This window comes from Haliotis cracherodii, unplaced genomic scaffold, assembly GCF_022045235.1.
Source record: "Haliotis cracherodii isolate W230 unplaced genomic scaffold, xgHalCrac1.p SCAF_1, whole genome shotgun sequence".
In the NCBI taxonomy this organism is placed as follows: domain Eukaryota; kingdom Metazoa; phylum Mollusca; class Gastropoda; order Lepetellida; family Haliotidae; genus Haliotis; species Haliotis cracherodii.
This window is the reverse complement of record NW_027266264.1, coordinates 82,310,295-82,329,325: the sequence shown is the minus strand read 5'-3', so window position 1 is coordinate 82,329,325 and position 19,031 is coordinate 82,310,295. Positions and strand designations below refer to the sequence as shown.

Below are 19,031 nucleotides of genomic sequence, written 5' to 3'. Positions count from 1 at the left end.
CCTAAAGGCAAGTATATGTCAGCTAAGAAAAGCGATGGTTCTTCTTTTGTTAAGGTTTGATAGGGAGAAAGATACTTCCAGGGTGATTTTGACAGATTGAGTCTGTTGGAGGGCAGTATGTGTCAGCGGACATTCGGACATATCTTGATGAGCAGAAAGAGGATCAGATACTGCTACTTTGGATGATTATTATTCGCTAATTAAAAGGGTTAGTTTTAGGCAGTCAGGGTTTTCACTCAGGAATTCGCAAGGTTACAGATCAGGAAAGTTTGATGACAAAACGTCAAGTTATACTCCAGTAAGTTCTAAAGATACTTGTGGATTTTCGTCGGAGCCTACTTGTAGATATTGCCGTATTAAGCCAGGGCATATCATTACCGAGCGTAAAAAGATCCTTTTTAAAAAAACAATTCTCCCCCGAATGCTTTTGTGAATGTCTGGTCACATCATTTTTTCGGATAATGAGGAGCAGACCCCTCATTAAAGTATGTTGTTGTGAGAGAGGAGTACTTGCCTTTTGTTAGGAAATGTTTTGAGTCAGCTAAAGGTGACAGTTCCAATGTTAAGCCAATTACCATTTTGAAGGATTCTGACTGCCTCCGTGGTCTAGTGGTAGAGCGTTCTCCCGGAGAGTGGCAGATCCCCGGCCGCGTCATACCAAAAGACGTTAAAAGATGGTACTTGTTGTTTCACGGTCTTTTGAGTTTTAGGCGTTTCGTTAGCATGCAGTACGTACAGTTAATGATCATAAACAGCGATATGCTCATGCGATATTATTGGTATCCTGAAAGAGGATGGGGGGCTAGACTCGACCAGCAAATCATAATAGCAGGAAAATGGTGTCTCACGTAACCTTGATTCATAGTTGTTTCCATGTTTTCTGCATTCGGAACAAGCACGAGGAAAATGATATGTCACGTATTTTTTAGATTCAAAAAGAATCATATTGGTGTAGATTAGACAGAGCATATGAATTCTCTTTGTTGGGTGATGGTGGAGGTTAGATAGAGAAAAATATATTTCCAGGTAGAAAACACCTTACATATAGGACCGCCTCCGTGGTCTAGTTGTGGAGCGTCCGGTTGGAGAGCGGAAGGTACGGGGTTCGATCCCTAGCCGCGTCATACCAAAGGACGTTAAAAGATGGTACTTGTTGTTACACTGCCTGGCGCTCGGCATTAAGGGCTAATACAAAGACTGGTCGGCTCGGAGTCAGTATAGACCGGACAAGTGTATGCACGCACGCACGCACGCACGCACGCACGCACACACGCACACAAACATGTGTGTGAATATATAAGTGCGATGTTAACCCTGTTCCACCTCACCCTCACCCTCACCCTCACCCTCACCCTCATATCTAGTGACATACCCAAGTCACGTTACATGTCAGGGTGATCCGCGTATACATCATTTCACAAGCCACACAGCAGCTTTATCACAATCATTAATATTAAATCCATGTACTATAGTTGTCTTTTATGTAGTAGTTGTGAATATTAAAAGGATCATACGATTTTCTCTCAGTGCATGGTGGCATTCCTGAATAAAGATATCGTAATGAATACATAGACTATAAACTAGGCTATCAGAAAGGCATTTAGAAGTGAATCACATAAGGAAGAGAGTATATGGATGTAAACGTTGTGTTCCTCATAACAAAGAAGTTGACATCCATATATTCTCTTCCTTACGCTATTTGTTCACGTTCTCTATGAAAGGACAATTCAATACTTGCATTGGTTTCAAAATTACTAATTCAAGAAAGAAAAAGGCAAAATAACAATTGCTATTCCAAACCGAGTGAGGGTTACGGTATATATAACCACAATATATAGGGCCATGATGGTTATTTGTGACTAGGTGAGCCGAGTGATGCCGGATTTGTACGAGAGATTCCGAATGAGAATTATTAAAGGGCAGGTAACTCTCAATTCCTGTCGCGCAACATGGTGTTGCATGAGGTTCAAGCAAGCATCAGGTAAATATGACACAGATTACGTAAGAGGTCATTAGCATTGTTGCTATGGTTGTGATCGGTTTGGATAATTGAGTGGTGCACTTTGCCATGCCGACACATAGGAGTTATTCTGTAGGCAGGGTTCAGAACGGTGCATTTTAATTGACCGCTTCTCATGAAAAAGAGTCTGGAGATTATTTTCACGTTTGGGAGATAAACAGAAGAATGTCCTGTCAATACTAAAATCTTGTAAGCGTCCTAATACCATTTTCTCTTGGCAAATTTTCAATTAGGTCTCCCTCACAGTTAGTGCTAGCTGGCCGGGAGTTGAGTTAAACTGAAACTAACCATTGCTTGGATGGCAGGATATATTCTATGTGATAAATATGCTAACTCAGCCCACCTTTAGAATACAGTTCCACAAACTGATCAAACACGTGACAATACCCTATGACGTAATTTGTGGTATTTTGTTGCAAGTCACGCCGGCGAAATAATACCCTGTTACGTCAGGGGCCATCGAGTGTGCATAAGCTCCTTCCAGTGATCTATCATCTCTACACGCAATGTCATTGAATACGCCCAGCAGTGTTGAAGGTTTTGAATATTTGGTTACTAAATATAGCCTGTGGCAGCACATTTTATAGCAAGCGCTAGTTTACGAAAGTACCTATATTTTATATATATTTTTTACTTTGTTTTTTTCTCGTAATTCAAGTGGCTAAAATCGTTATTTTTTCTTTTCATTAAATTTCATTATTATGCACAAGAGTGCAGTTTATTAGGGATATTATATTGGCACTGAACACATCCAAATGTCGCTAGTGTTAGGGTAGGTTACCCCGAACACTTTCCTTAGCCTTTACGATCAATCACCCCTCATTCATGATCATTAGGGTTAGGTACCCGTTAAGTGGCTATTATAGATTCTGTAGTAGCTCCTAATATTCTTCTTCTTCTTCTTAGGGGCGGTCGGGTACCCTAGTGGTTAAAGAGTTCCCTCGTCACACCGAAGACCTAGGTTCGATTCCCAACATGGGTACAATGTGTGAAACCCATTTCTGGTGTCTCCCGCCGTGATATTGCTGGAATATTGCTTAAAGCGGCGTAAAACCATACTCACTCACTCACTCCTAATATTCTTCACACAAAAACATTGAGCAAAAAGGATTAAATGGTTTTGTGTCAAATATTTTGGCTACTGGAAACTGTCCTTGAACATTCACACAAGACACTTTCACTGGCTGCATTTTTTCAGTACTGATTCAAAAGCGAACTCACCGTTGTGTCGTCACTAGCCATGCTCATGCCTCGTTCGTTCCTTACTATTTTCCACATCATCCTTACAGTGTTCCCTACCACTTTTTTCTGTCACAAAATCACCCGACGAATTATTAAATACCTTGTCATTCATGCGTACTCGCGAGTTTGACGTCTGGCGCCTGGAGCCGTTTTCAGTTCGCTCCATATCGGCTCATCCCTCACCACTCGGTATCTTGTAGATTACGGAATGGGACGAGTGTGCAAAATGGCATCGTGATCATTCCTACCCGTAACCTTCGTAAGTGTCCGTCGCCTATTCAACCTTTTTCGTTCAGTTCCGTAACATCGTAGGCATGACTAGGTAAATATGCACTTAGTTTCACAGTGTGGACATAGCTCAGTCAGTTAGCTGTCGGGCTAACAATCCAAAGTCGGGAGTTCGCGTCCGACTGATTCTCACAAAAACTGGTTGCTTGTCTTTGAGACATGTGACCTACGACAGAGATCGTCCTCACGAGAAGTTGTTGTACTGTATTCCAAAGGTGCTCCGCGAACTCCTTCATGCAGTGGTGGGAATTAAGCAAGGTAATAAATATGTACAACATCGTTCCATGGTTAAACCCCCAACTCGCTCACTCAAATCTGTGCGTGGAAGTTGTTTGTTTGTTGTTTAATGCCGCAATCAGCAATATTCAAGCTATATGACCGCAGTCTGTAAATAATCAAGTCTGGACCAGAAATTCCAGTGATTGACATCATGAGCATCGATCCACGCATGGGATACGATGACATGCATCAACCAAGTCAATGCACCTGACCACCTGAACCCATTAGTTGACTCTTACAACAAGCATAGTGGCCATTTATGGCAAGCATGGGTTGCTGAAGACCTATTCTACTCCAGATCTTCACGGGTCGCGTGAAAGTTGCATATTCTAGATATACAAAAGGGTTAGAAATGGTCTTTTGATGTTAGTCGTAAAAGACCACTTACGAGATCTGGTGTAGCATGTACTACGATAGCTAGAATATTGATGAATGCAGTGTTCACAAGTTCAGAAGCTGATACAATACACTGCGATTGTAATATTACTAATAAAAATCATTGTAATTGTACACAAGTTGTGTTATTATGCATTAACAAGATTTGTGATGTGTATTGAGTTTGCACATCATCAGGTGGAGGTACCGCCTCCGTGTTGTAGTGGTAGAGCATCCGTCCGGAGAGCGGAAGGTCCGGGGTTTGATCACCAGCCGAAAGACATTAAAAGATGGTACTTGTTGATACCCTGTCTGGCTTTCGGCATTAAGGGGCTAAAACAAGAAATGGTCAGCTCAGAGTCAGTATACTGTGTCCGAGTGGGATATTCATGTTAAGTCTCTGGGATAGCGCTTTAAAATCGGCATCAGTCCAGACTAGTACAAGCAGCCACACACACACACATGTGCATGCACGTTGCTATATTCATACAATAATATTGGACACCCATTTCACCTAACCTCATCTCATCAACTGTAGAAACTTATGATCTGATAATGTCTCATCTTTGATTTGTCTTGTATTTCAGAAGTTGAGATTCCCACAGCAACGTCATGTTTCGCTCTGTGCTTATCGGTCTTAGAAGACCTTTCACATGTGTAGTTCCGCTGATGAGGCTGCAGCCAAACTGTCAAGGTGAGAGGCTTGGAATGGTTTAAAGACCAACTTCATTGGTCAAGTTGACATATCTCAGAAAAATGTTTTGCAGGATCTACTCAATAAAGCTGACCACCATAACAATTTTGTTAACAAAATCTGAAAATTGCAATAATGTTAATTCTGTATGGCCAAATACAAACTTTTAAAGATTGTCAATGTCCTTTGTCCTTCAGAATAGTAAATGGTTGTAAAGTAATACCTTTGAAGTTAGGCATGATATAGCAGTACCACAGAAGACAGTATGGATATTAACAGTACCTTTGAAGTAGTTCTAGGACTGTTGTAACGCTCAGAATTCCTTACAATAGTCATGGGGGGCGGTCGGGTAGCCTAGTGGTTAAAGCGTTCGCTCGTCACGCCAAAGACCCGGGTTCGATTCCCGACATGGGTACAATGTGTGAAGCACATTTCTGGTGTCCCCCGCCGTGATATTGCTGGAATATTGCTAAAAGCAGCGTAAAACCAAACTCACTCTCACTCACTACAATAGTCATAGCACTACAATTATTTATAAATAATTGCATGTGCTTCCGTGACATTTGATTGGCTATTCAAGTAAATCTTTTTGTTTTTAAGTTTCCATAAACCCAAAATAATTAGGCCAACTGTCTGACTACTGTTTCCTGATGTGCTGGTAATAGGGCTGATGGAGGATAGATTGCGTCATTATGCTGAAGGATGTCACTGATTTCGTATTGTTGTCTATAGATGTTTGTGTCAACGAGTAAAGAAGCAGACCCAAGGAACTTTTTCCTAATGAATGTGGCTGGATGGGTGGTACTTGTTTGAGCGTCTGTGTACGCCAACAGCCTGGTGCATTGTGCATTATATCAATCACTTGTTTGTCTGGTACAGACTGATTATTTACGGGCTGATGTTTTACAGCTGGAAAACAGCTGAATGATGTGTAAAACAAAACTAAGCCAATAAATGATTTTGCTAGGTGGACTTGATCAGGGAGCTGCCCTTCACACATCTCCACCTCTAACAGTTCTGGACAAGGACAACCGGCATAAGAAGTTCTTGTTAGCCCAGAAAGCTGACTCCCTTTCTGTTGATGAAAGCATTGAAGTGGAAGAATTTCGGTGAGTTTATGGAACTGCCATGTTGAACATTCTGTTAAAATACCCTTTTTGTGTAATTTACCATTTTACAAATTTTGGGACAGATTGTTCTGTAATCAAAAGTATGATACTAACTTATGTTTCATTTCGTTGTTATTCACATTTGTGACCCGTGAAGATTCGAGTTAGAATAGGTCTTCAGCAATCCATGCTTGCCATAAAAGGCGACTATGCTTGTCGTAAGGGGTGACTAAGGGGATAGGGTGGTCAGACTCGCTGACCTGGTTGATACATGTCATCATATCCCAATTACATGGATCGATGCTCACGATGTCAATCACAGACACAGACCACCGTCATAAAGCTGGAATATTGCTGAGTGCTGCATTAAACAACAAACAAACAAATATCACATTTGTACCACCAAATGTCCCTTGGAATTCAGTGGCAATAGACATGGTATGGGACCCAGTGTCTGATACTGAGGACTGACTGAAATGGAGATCAGTGGTCACAATGGATACTTAAAATGAATAGTTCATGGAATGGAGGGCCAACTCTCATGTGGTCGCACCATGACTGATGTAATGATGGGATATTGCTGAAAGCAGTGTAAAGCTCAACTCACACATTTTGTTGTCAGCCCGCCAGGATATTACCATGACTACTGGAGTATGGGTAAAAGAAGAATTAAAGTCAACTCACTGACTTTGTTGTCCTCCTGTCAGGGTGTTTCAGGAATATTGCTAGATAAGGAAATAAATAACGAGTGGGCGTGGTTTATCATGCAGTAAAACCAGCCCCACATGGTTTATTCTCCCTGCAGTGTTTTATTGCTGTGATAAACAATGACCGCAAGTTGTTTTTTCTTATATGATATATCAACATTTTGAACAGGCCCTATAAGGATGTAAATAAAATGTATATTTACTCGTATAATACTAATGCTGACTCCCGAAATAAAATTTGACCTCGGCGATGTCGGACAAATCCATTTTATGAACAGGTGAGTTAATGTTGGTATTTTCCGTATATTCTCACAAGTCTCATGTCGACTTTCTGTACCTTTTCTCCCAATACTGATTGTCGCGTCTCTCCTACTTTTGGATGTGATCAGTCAGCTGCTGTGTTTATCTGCGTTGCCCAGCTAAATCTATGGGGAACAACTCACTAGACACTTCCCTCTCAACAATAACGTCGTCGTATGTGCAACGTCATCAAGTTGCGAGCACATGTTCGAATCTCCAGAAATGACGTCATGATAGAACAATGTTTTATCATGAAATAAACCAAACTTCATTCTTCATTGTTCTTTGCGATTTATCGTGTAGATATCTTATATAGCCGCTTAAAAGTCCACTCACTGACTTTGTTGGCAACCTTATAGGGCATGACTGGAATATTGCTAAAAGCAGCGTAAAAGTCAACTCATACGCTTTGTTGTCCACTTGCCATGTTAAAAGTGGCATAAAACTCCACTCACTCACTCACTCACTCCACCCACTGGAATATTGTCCACTCGCCTTGTTATAACTGTAACATTGCTAAAAGTGGCATAAAACTCCATTCACTCACTCACTCACTCCACCCATTGGAATATTGTCCACTCGCCATGTTATAACTGTAACATTGCTAAAAGTGGCATAAAACTCCATTCACTCACTCACTCACTCACTCACATTAGTCACTTTGTTTGCAAGCTGTTGTGTGATAGCGAGTACAGCAGTTGTGGTGTAAGATGTGATTGAACACCATACTTGCTCCACTGTATCAGCAGTGCTTCAGTGTGACATGTATGTCCGTCTGCTGCAGCCCCGGAACAGTGTATCCGACGATGGAGACTGCAGGGATGCTGGTTGACGGGGTCAGGTTCGACATGCTTCCCATCGTCCATGTCAAGGCCACACACAACAATACAATCGTCACACTTACCAATGGTGAAGGTAGGCCTATCTGGTGCCATGTTTTACAATAGTAACTAAATACTGGTGCTTAGTGAATAACTGACTATACACTATACAGGTATTGTAAGCAGTAATGCAACAAATGGGTTGCCAGATCTTGCCTCAAGCACATCAAGAAGGGGCTGAAGTGAAGGTTGCTCCCATCATGTGACATGTGGGAGTTCATCAGAACTTCCAATAAGGATGAGGTGGTAGGGCGATAACATGATTATTTGTTATTTCAATGGAATGACTGACAAGAAGTTGACATAAGCCAACAGGAGGCAGCTTTCTCGTGCCTTACAATGAAGATTGATTTAATGAGATTGATAACAGTCATTTATCATCCAAAACTGGCTCCCACAGGAGATATCGCTTGGATGAGATCAAGCTGTATCTACACTGTAGATATCGCTGCAATGAAATTACATCACAATGCTTTGCAGACCATTGTGACGTCACTCGTTACCATGACGTCACAATCAAATGACATCACTAATGGCTCTGCTACTGAAGCAGTTTGCAGTACTTTTTACACTGAAGACACTGCTAATTACTGTCTACAAATTGAAAAAGTTGAAAGAATGATGTTGGATGATAAATAAAATCTCACCCTTGTGTCTTTTGATATCAAATATATCAACACTCGTTGATAAAAGTGGCAAAAATCCTCGGCAAGCCTTTGAAATTTTCCACTTTTATCAACTCCTGTTGATATATTTGATATCAAAAGACACTCGGGTGAGATTCTCTATGAATTATACTGCTGAAATACTGACAATATGTGGACATTAAGTCCCTTTTGTGCCTTTAATTGAATTTGCAAGCTATGACTGAGGTGTTTGCCTGCTCGTGTTGCAGGGGCGCCCATGGCCAGTGAAAGCGGGGTGAGTGCTGGAGTAGGCAACAATATTCTTTATGAAAAAAAAGTTTGTTTCAAGTAATCTGTAATTGGTTTTGAAGTTTTGAAGTCATGGTTATGTTGTAAAGATAGTGTGATGAGACATGATACAACATGTAGTACAAATTTCTCGTAGATGAGACAAGTGTTTAAGTTGTGAATACTTAAAGCCTCGTGGCTGATTGTTGTGTGTCTGTGTCGCAGGGCTCCGTGGGATTCCGGAACACAAGGAAGGGGACAAATGTCGCTGGACAGGCTGCTGCCCTGGCACTCGGAGAGGTCAGTAGGAGATCAGTGCTCCCGTTCTTTAAAGCCGATTTTGGACAGTCATTGCACATCTTCCCGAGGCAAGGGCGTTAACTGACTGTAAAAGTCCAGTTTCCACCCTTGCCTAACTAGGCTGGAATTTCAAGGCTCAATCGTAGCGCCACCTGTGGCTATTATGAGTTATGTACCTTCTATGTCCTTCCTATTGACCAATCAGATTCCATCTCTCATGTCACCTGCATTTTTGCTTCAATCAAAATGGTGGGGCCCAGTCATAACGATCTGATCAATAATCAATATAATCAAGATCTATTTTGTATTATAGGTCTTACCTCGAGAAGTGCATCAAATCACTTGATCACCTTGATTAAAAAAATGAAAAGATTTGCAAAATATCTGTTGACGCCCAGTTGTCGGTAAACATGCTTTGCAAACCCTGCAGTGGACTGAAATCTGCATGTTGAAATCCATGTTGTTTTGCAAACCAGATGTCTAGTTCATCACGCTATTTTGATTGGACAATGCCTGCTGGTCCAACCAAAATGTAACTCCAGAATTCCAGCCTAATTCGGCAAGGGGGAAGACTGGACTTAACTCCCTTGCCTCGAGAAGATGGTCGTAGCACTAAGATCACTTTGTGATGGCTTCTATAATGAACATTAAACTCAGACAGTAAGTCGGATAGTCCATGATAGCCACCCACTGAAAATGATACCTCTTTACCTTCCTGTTTTGTCAGCTTTCGACAGTTATGGCGAAATCAAATCCCCTCCCAACCAGTAGTAAGCAAGGTTTTTCCCTGACACCAAATAATGGGTCCTGTATGTGTACAATTTGAGAATGGACACAAAAATGTGTCTGTTTGAATAATTAAACTACTCAAAATAGTAGATTGCATATTACATTTAAACGACATTTCTGTTCTGGTGATAAATACACTCACATGTCAGAGTGTCAGAGATTAATTTTCTCTGACATTGAAGTCTTCATCTTAAATCTGATCCGTTTAAGGCTTCTGAGCATTTGCAACGATGGGACTCCCATTTTCACCCCTGGGACCCCCATTTTCACCCCTGGGACCCTCATGTTCATGCCTGGGACCCCCATGTTCATGCCTGGGACCCCCATGTTCATGCCTGGGAACCCCCATGTTCATGCCTGGGACCCCCATGTTCATGCCTGGGAACCCCCATGTTCATGCCTGGGGACCCCCATGTTCATGCCTGGGAACCCCCATGTTCATGCCTGGGACCCCCATGTTCATGCCTGGGAACCCCCATGTTCATGCCTGGGACCCCCATGTTCATGCCTGGGAACCCCCATGTTCATGCCTGGGACCCCCATGTTCATGCCTGGGAACCCCCATGTTCATGCCTGGGACCCCCATGTTCATGCCTGGGGACCCCCATGTTCATGCCTGGGAACCCCCATGTTCATGCCTGGGACCCCCATGTTCATGCCTGGGACCCCCATGTTCATGCCTGGGAACCCCCATGTTCATGCCTGGGACCCCCATGTTCATGCCTGGGAACCCCCATGTTCATGCCTGGGACCCCCATGTTCATGCCTGGGACCCCCATGTTCATGCCTGGGAACCCCCATGTTCATGCCTGGGACCCCCATGTTCATGCCTGGGAACCCCCATGTTCATGCCTGGGACCCCCATGTTCATGCCTGGGAACCCCCATGTTCGAATTCATGCCTGGGACCCCCATGTTCATGCCTGGGAACCCCATGTTCATGCCTGGGACCCCCATGTTCATGCCTAGGAACCCCCAAAGTACTTGAGACTCTTCTGGAAATAGACAGAGGCCTGTAAGTCCCTGGCTGGGTACAGCTGTTGTTGATGTGTGGAACTAGAACACTATGTCTGATTGCAGAAAGGAGTGTCCAAAGGACTGACGAAGGTTCGTGTCAGCATCAAGGGCATTGGACCAGGCAGAATGGTGACTATTTAGTCTTATATAATAATCTCACATTAGATAGGGCTGTCAGCATTAGATGCTGTGGCTATTAACACTGTGTAAAGGCTAGTAGTATGTAAACAGCACTGAACTCGTTATTGGTCACTAACTTAAAACCCCCAGAATAGGGGGTCTATATTTAAGTTAGTGACCAATAATGAGTTCCAGTGGTAAACAGACACTCAATGACTGGTTCCTTCACACACACAGATAGTTCATGTTCAGGGTTAATAATTTCTTGGTTTGTTTGCATGTATGTAAATCAAACACATGTGTAATTTTGTCATGCACATACATTGGGGCGGTAGGGAAGCCCAGTGGTTAAAGCGTTAGCTCGTCACGATGAAAACCCGGGTTTGATTCCTGACATGGATACAATATGTGAAGCCCATTTCTGCTGTACCCCCCTCCCCGTGATATTGCTGGAATATAGCTAAAAGCGGCGTAAAACCATACTCACTCATTCACTCACTCATGCACGTATAAGGTCAAGGTGAAGTTGACAATGAAAATGCTTCAATACACGATATATATTTGGATTCTTTTTAACTTAAAAACTTATTCTTGAGGGAGTTCATGGCAGTGATTGCAAGTTACATGTTTATGACTTTGTCATTAAGGTAGCTAGAGGCGTAAAACTTTCTGCTTTAAGTGTCTGTTCTCCTGAGTACCAGAAATCCATGGTCATTGGTCTTGAATCCCACGATACATAGGTCACGATACGATTGTATCATGATACGCATATTTTTGTCAAATCTCATGGAAAGGTCTTGGCTGAAAATATTTCAGAGCATGACCAAAGGGAAAGGCTAGCTGTAGACGCATGTTTGTAGTGGCTATTTTAAATAGTGAACTTGAAACCGTAATTACAACACATTTTGCAGTATTTAACTGACAAAAACACTTGGGGTCATTGAATGAGTAGTAGATAGTTTATTTTAGCAAGTGTATCGTCTTGTATCGATACAGTAAACAATGTATCATGTATCGTATTGTCTCATGAGTGAGTGAGTGATTGAGTATGGTTTTACGCCGCTTTTAGCAATATTCCAGGGACCCCAGAAATGGGCTTCACACATTGTAACCATGTCGGGAATCGAACCCGGGTGTTCGGCGTGTCGAGCGAACGCTTTAACCACTAGGCTACCAGACCTCCCCTATTGTCTCATGAAAACTCATGATGCACCGATGTGTCATTTCACCCCTGCTGCATGACTTCGGGCTTTCCTGCCTTATCAAGCTGACACGCAAATATATGGCGTACTATTGAAAGCGGCGTTGAAGCCAACTCACTCCCTGACTTGAACTGTCTCCCTGTTCCAGCCTGCACTGAAAGGTCTCCAGATGGCAGGCCTCACCATTGTCTCCATCACAGACGCCACACCACTGCCCTTCAATGGCAACCGACCTCGCAAGAAGAGACGCCTATAGTAGAGTGTGTGGTGTTGCCTTGTGCCATATGTGAATACCAAGTGGATGTCATGATACGGCTTGACCCTGGACCTGTACAGCTATTGTGACACGTTATTGTAGCGCTGCCTATTTAAGTATGCATGACATGAATATCAGCCTCTGAGCAGGTCCAGGTAAATCCCTGGATTTAGGTGTTCTGTTAGTTTGAACATTTACCCTCATATTTTGTTCCATGAAGAATATGTAAATCACAGTGTAGTGAGTGAGTGAGTGAGTGAGTATGGCTTTATGCCACTTTTAGCAATATTCCAGCAATGTCATGGTGGGTGACACCAAAAATGGGCTTCACACATTGTACCCATGTGGGGAATCGAACCTGAGTCTTTGGCATGACGAGCGAACGCTTTAACCACTAAGCCACCAAAACGCCCCATATCACAGTGTATTTCTGAGGGACCCATTTATTGAGCACTGAAAAAAAATTTTTTTAGCTCACCTGGCTAATGAAGTGGTTGACTAATTGGTCTAGAAGTTAGTCAGGAGAGCAGTGCTTTATGTGGTGATGTGGTATGTGTAATTTGTAGTGGGGCTCAACTTTATTTGTGATTTGTGTCTATTGTGAGTTCGACATTTATACTTTGTCCATACGGATAGCCATGACTCAGCCAGTTCTGTTCAAAATGTCATGAATTTGGTGCATGTCTTGTTAGTAGTGGGACTTAATACATGTTCTATTTTTTGGCAATATTTTAAATTTGAACTTAATTTGACCTTTCCTGGCACGGTAAGCACCGTCTCCTCAGAAACTACTGGACCACTGAAGCTGAAACAAGCTTGTTTCTGCCAGTGTTGACACCTGAATTTGTTCAAGTGGTTCTAATCCTCTTTTCTGTTTCACCACCTCGTCTTTTTTTCGAAATGTTTTAGATTTTGACCTTGCTTTGTGCAAGGTCATGTTTTTCCAAATGGTGTATTTGGCATCTTCTCCCACAAATTGCCAGACTGAGGGAGCTCAACCTTTGACACGTGTGTCTCCTTATGTTAACATGATATTGTGATCAAATCATTACATTTTAGAATTATTATTAATTTGTCAGAATTTATGCAGAAATATTTGAACTTTAATGACTGTCTTTGTTGACCCTTTAAACTGTTGACTGCATGTCCAGGTGAGCTTTGTGCAGTGTTGTGGCACTCCTCATATTGTGGAGATATATGGATACTCTGGTGCTATATTTCTGCCTGACTCTGTGTTTACAGGTAATGGGTCAGTGTGGGGCTGTGCATGTACCGGTATGCTATGTTGTCAATGGGTGCCCCAGTCAGTTCCCTGCATCTGCCCGAGGCAAGAGAGTTAAAAGTCTAGTTTCCACCCTTGCCGAAGTAGGCTGGAATAACTGGGCTCGATCGTAGCGCCACCAGTGGCTATTACCAGTTATGTCCTTTCTAAGCCCCTCCTATGGACCAATCAAATTCCACCTCTCGTATCATATGCGTTTGCTTCACACAAAATGGTGGCGCCCAGTCAGGACGATCTGAGAGATAATCAAGATCTATATTGTGATAAAACGGGTCTTAGATCGCGAAATGCATCAAATCACGTGAGTACCTTGATTAAAAGCATGAAAAGATTTGGAAAATATCTGCTGACAACGAGTTGACAGTGCACATGTTTTGCAAATCCTGCAATCGACCAAAATCTGCTCGACAGTTTATGAACCGGATTTCGATTTCAGTGCGCGATTTTGATTGGACTTGTTAGTCCAGCCAAAATGTAACTCCATAATACCAGCCTAGTTCAGCAAGGTGGAAACTGGACTTTTATAGTGTGTTAACTCTCTTGCCTCGGGAAGATGGTTCCCTGTAGAGAGTAGGTTACTGGGCTCTGTTTGTGATATTGTATGGTGATACAATGAAATAAATTACTGTGTGGTGGTCTAAAGTCTTTGTTCAAAATGATTTTCAAAACACATTCACTTGAGCATGCTGAGCTGCAGAAATATCTTCTTTGAAGTCATACAAGGTTATCACGCTTGTGTGTTTGGGGATGCATTAGGAATTGCTAAATACAATGTTTATTCCTAATGCAGGATATTTACCATCCCCAAACACACAAGCGTGATAACCTCTTTATCATATAATGTCATTCTTTAATTCTGTGCTTGAAAATCGCTTTCCCTCTCTCACAAACATTACTGAAACATTGCGAGTTTTCCTGGAATGCGCACATTAATATTTATTACGTCACAGGGTAAGTGATGTGTCAGTAGGACAGTGACAGTAGCCATTATAGTTCCAACTGAAATCTGTTTCTTATACAGTGGCGAAGCAACATATACACAAAACAACAATTGTTTTTACTTGACTTTCGCGGCACTCCATCGGTCTGTCCACTAGAGTAACTGCCCTTTGTCAAAGGGAAGCTACTCTAACCCTATAGTCTATGAGACGTCACGGCCACAGTCAGATGTTGTTGACAGTCGGCCTGTCCTGTCATAACGTTAGAAATGCAGTCAGATGTACACACAGCGACAAAACGAAACAAGGTAACAATTCGAACATATTTCGGCCAAACCCAACTATTTTAATTTGTGCAAAAGGTTCCAAGCCACAGAGGTCTACAAGAACAGATATGTAAAGTGATCCCGCTTGGCTAGTCTTGCTAAATTGTTACGCAAATTATATCTCCAAAGTTGCCAAAACTTGTAAAATGCCTAAAATGCTACGTCACAGTTAGACACTGACTTTCAGTATATTAGACTGTTCTTTTCATAATGATAGCAATTACCGCGGTAGTTTATCCACATTCCCGATGCTTAATTCTGACTCGATCGCTGAATGACAAGGGCTACGCCATGTTTATAAACAGTGAAAGTAGTCCTTACTTGACCTTTGATATTTGCATCTCTATCCGCATATGACCCCAACGGATATCGTTTTTATTTGTTGGCTTTATCCTGCCGAGAAACCTACCCATTATATGTTAATACATGACATCTACCCGATTCTTTCATATTACTATAGTGGATCTGTAATGAACATATAGTAATATGAAAGAATCAGTGTTCTTTAACTTCTTTAAGTAGTTTACATTAAGCTGTATGTATCCGATAGATGAAAATAGCACTTCTCTTGACTAAACAGTTTGGAAAGTCTCGGATGCAACAAACAACACTTCTTACGTTCATTGTGTTGTGTCATTTACACCAGGGCTCATGCATTTCAACACAGTTTCAGCACGTCAGCCATGTTGGTTCAATGACCTTATATTTCTCTAACATGACCCTGTGATGAAGTGGGTCAGTATCACGCTGTCGGAGTGTGTTGTTCCAGCAGAGCAACAAGGGGAGGATACACGTTGCACATGGATCATGTTGATGTCAATTGTGCATGCTTCCCTAGGCTAATATACTATTGATGTGTTGTGCACAGAAACCTTCACACCCAGTATGCTGAAATTTTCGTCACACCAATTTCATTCCTCAAAATGTTTTCAACTCTCCCATTACAGATGCCAACTATATTGACTACATGTGTTGTGTCGTCGATCACCCATAATCATATGTATTTTATCAACACTTTCTTAGTGGTGAGAGATGAATGTCTTCCTCATTTTGGATCGTTTTCTAGACTCTCTTCCCCACCCCCCCTGATCTCCACTGCCCACCCCTGGCAGTGGCAAGGGAAGGAACATCATCCCCTGAAGCTGATGCCTCATCTGCATGGATAAATGGTGGACAGCCCTTTCAGTTGGAGATACCTGATGACAGCATGGTAGCCAATTTGTCCATTTCCATCAGAGAATACCTATTTGCTTTGATGCCTGCAGAAATATGCTGCCTGGTTGTGTATTTGGCTCCACTAGGCTGTGAGCATGGACAGGATGGTACTCCTTGTACTCCATACATCCTGTTGAGGATGTACATGCATCCTGCATCATGTCCATAGTTAGGCTAAAAATTACTCTCTCTCTCTCTCTCTCTCTCTCTCTCTCTCTCTCTCTCTCTCTCTCTCTCTCTCACTCACTCACTCACTCACTCACTCACTCACACACACACACCACACCACACCACACCACACCACACCACACCACACCACACCACACCACACCACACCAGAACCACACCACACCACACCACACCACACCACACCAGAAAACAGCATGGGAAAAAAACAGGAGTCTTCTATAATTTTATTCAAATTAAAATAAAACCAGGAAATATATAGAGTATCACAGTCTTAACAGCCAATCAAATAACAATAATGCCCTCAAGAATATCACTGGTCAGTCTGACAAGTCAGCTTGCCAAGTGTGACCACTAATGCACATGCTGCCAGTTTTGCCTTTATTTCACATGATTGATTATCTGGGCTCTGCACAGAGCCACATATCGTATGTACAGTTGTGTAGTTGTAATATGCAGACAGGAACATTAAACATTATGGTTGGATAACAGCTTCCCTACAACACATTATATCTTCCCTACAACACATTACATCTTCCCCACAACACATTACATCTTCCCTACAACACATTATATCTTCCCTACAACACATTACATCTTCCCTACAACACATTATATCTTCCCTACAACATATTACATCTTCCCTACAACACATTACATCTTCCCTACAACACATTACAGCATTCTGCTGGGATGACAAGCAACATTTACATTAAAATGTTTTTCTTTATGAATCAACCTCGATCCTAACCCTTGCAAACTCATTCATATTCATTGGGGTCACGACCTCTCTCTTGTCCCCTCTGTGTACCAGTAGTGTCATGTCATGAGAATACATGGATATGGCTCAGTGTGAAAGGTGACAGTGTGACATGCTTCACAACAACAATCTGACATCAACTCAATTTGAAAATCTATTGCATGTATTAACAACACTTGTAGCCCAGGGAGCAGAGAATGTAACTGAAGAATGTGCACACTGATCCCCTGACCAGGGTAATAATGGATCCATACTTTGAGCATGTTGAGCATTCTTGAGTTTGGATTTGGGGGTTAAAAAGTCTCTATCATTTATATTATTATTTTTATCCATATATTCCAACATTAAAGATTCCTCTTGAAAGGTATTCCCTGCTATATCTACTCTATACATTTGTATCACTATGTAGATGTGATAATGTGATTGCTCATCATAAATTCACAGAGGTGCGTGGTTATTCTAGGCAGGTAGGTAGGACTCTATGTTGGATGAGTGGGCTTGAAGCTTAAAGCTTGCTGTGACAGCAACATGCTCGGAATGTTTTGTCCATAAACGTTTCTCCTGCACCTCTTTTCATAGAAACAATCTACCCCTCTCCAAGGAATGCCCCAAACATGCCACTGTGCTGATGTCTGGCCTCTGTGAATACAGCACACTAAGCAGCAAGTGGGGGATTTGGGGTGCATTGTAAAATGATATTTAATATTAATATTTATATTAAATAAAAAAGGTCTTTATTCTGTTTCAATATGTATCATTTTACACATCTGTGCATCGGATTGGTTAAAAAACATCACTGATTAACATCTCAGCCTTATCATAGTTGATCACACATTGAAAAACACAACTCAAGACAAAATAATTATTTTTGAAATTTTAGAGATTTTGTATGAATTATGTAAATTTTCTACATACATAGGGATTGTCGTTCATTGTTGATGTGTATTATTGGTGTATTGTTCCATCCTTTGTTCCACCCAAGTAAGTATTTTTACAGTGAAACAACTGTCCCTTGACTTTGACATATTGTTTAAACCATGAAGGTATTTTTACAGTGAAACAACTGTCCCTTGACTTTGACATATTATTTAAACCCATGAAGGTATTTTTACAGTGAAACAACTGTCCCTTGACTTTGACATATTGTTTAAACCCATGAAGGTATTTTTACTTTGAAATTACTTTCTTGACTTAGGAGAATTATTTAAACCCAAGTAAGTATTTTACAGTGAAATAACTATCTTGACTTTGACATATTGTTTAAACCCAAGTAGGTATTTTTACAGTGAAATATTTAAATGATGTGATTTCCAGGAGTCGACATCTTCCCGAGGCAAGTGAGTTAACTGACTATAAAAGTCCAATTTCCACCCTTGCCAAACTAGGCTGGTATTATGGAGTTAGATTTTGGCTGGACTAACAAGTCTATGCATAGTCCAATCAAAATCGTGCACCGAAATCAAAACTGTCGTGAAGATTTCGGTCGACTGCAGGATTTGCAAAGCATGTGCACCGCTAACTCGTCAACAGATATTTTCTAAATCTTTTCATGTTTTTAATCAAGGTGCTCACGTGATTTGATGCACTTCACGATGTAAGACTCGTTTTATCACAATATAGATCTTGATTATCAATCAGATCGTCTTGACTTGGCGCCACCGTTTTGTTTGAAGCAAATGCAAGTGATGAGAGATGGAATCTGATTGGTCAATAGCAGAGGCATAGAAAGTACATAACTCGTAATAGCCACTGGTGGCGCTACGATCGAGCCCAGGAATTCCAGCCTAGTTCGGCAAGGGTGGAAACTGGACTTTTAAAGTCAGTTAACTCTC

At 41.7% G+C, this 19,031-nt stretch overlaps 1 protein-coding gene across 1 annotated transcript; it reads left to right on the top strand.

Annotated features, from left to right (window-relative positions):
* The first annotated feature begins 1,944 nt into the window (after nucleotides 1–1,944).
* LOC139469767 (small ribosomal subunit protein uS11-like) lies at nucleotides 1,945–13,093 on the top strand. Its single transcript, XM_071252053.1, has 8 exons — nucleotides 1,945–1,981; nucleotides 4,792–4,898; nucleotides 5,866–6,007; nucleotides 7,799–7,929; nucleotides 8,791–8,816; nucleotides 9,035–9,109; nucleotides 10,978–11,043; nucleotides 12,385–13,093. Exons 2-8 carry the CDS (start codon nucleotides 4,817–4,819, stop codon nucleotides 12,490–12,492), a joined length of 630 nt encoding a protein of 209 aa, XP_071108154.1. The 5' UTR covers nucleotides 1,945–1,981; nucleotides 4,792–4,816; the 3' UTR covers nucleotides 12,493–13,093.
* The last annotated feature ends 5,938 nt before the right edge of the window (nucleotides 13,094–19,031 follow it).

Bases quoted from the DNA above. Each gene is read 5' to 3' on its own strand.
- LOC139469767 (XM_071252053.1), top strand. From the start codon at position 4,817: ATGTTTCGCTCTGTGCTTATCGGTCTTAGAAGACCTTTCACATGTGTA. The intron at 4,899-5,865 runs GTGAGAGGCTTG...TGATTTTGCTAG, and splicing joins GCTGCAGCCAAACTGTCAAG to GTGGACTTGATCAGGGAGCT. The intron at 8,817-9,034 runs GTGAGTGCTGGA...TCTGTGTCGCAG, and splicing joins CCATGGCCAGTGAAAGCGGG to GGCTCCGTGGGATTCCGGAA.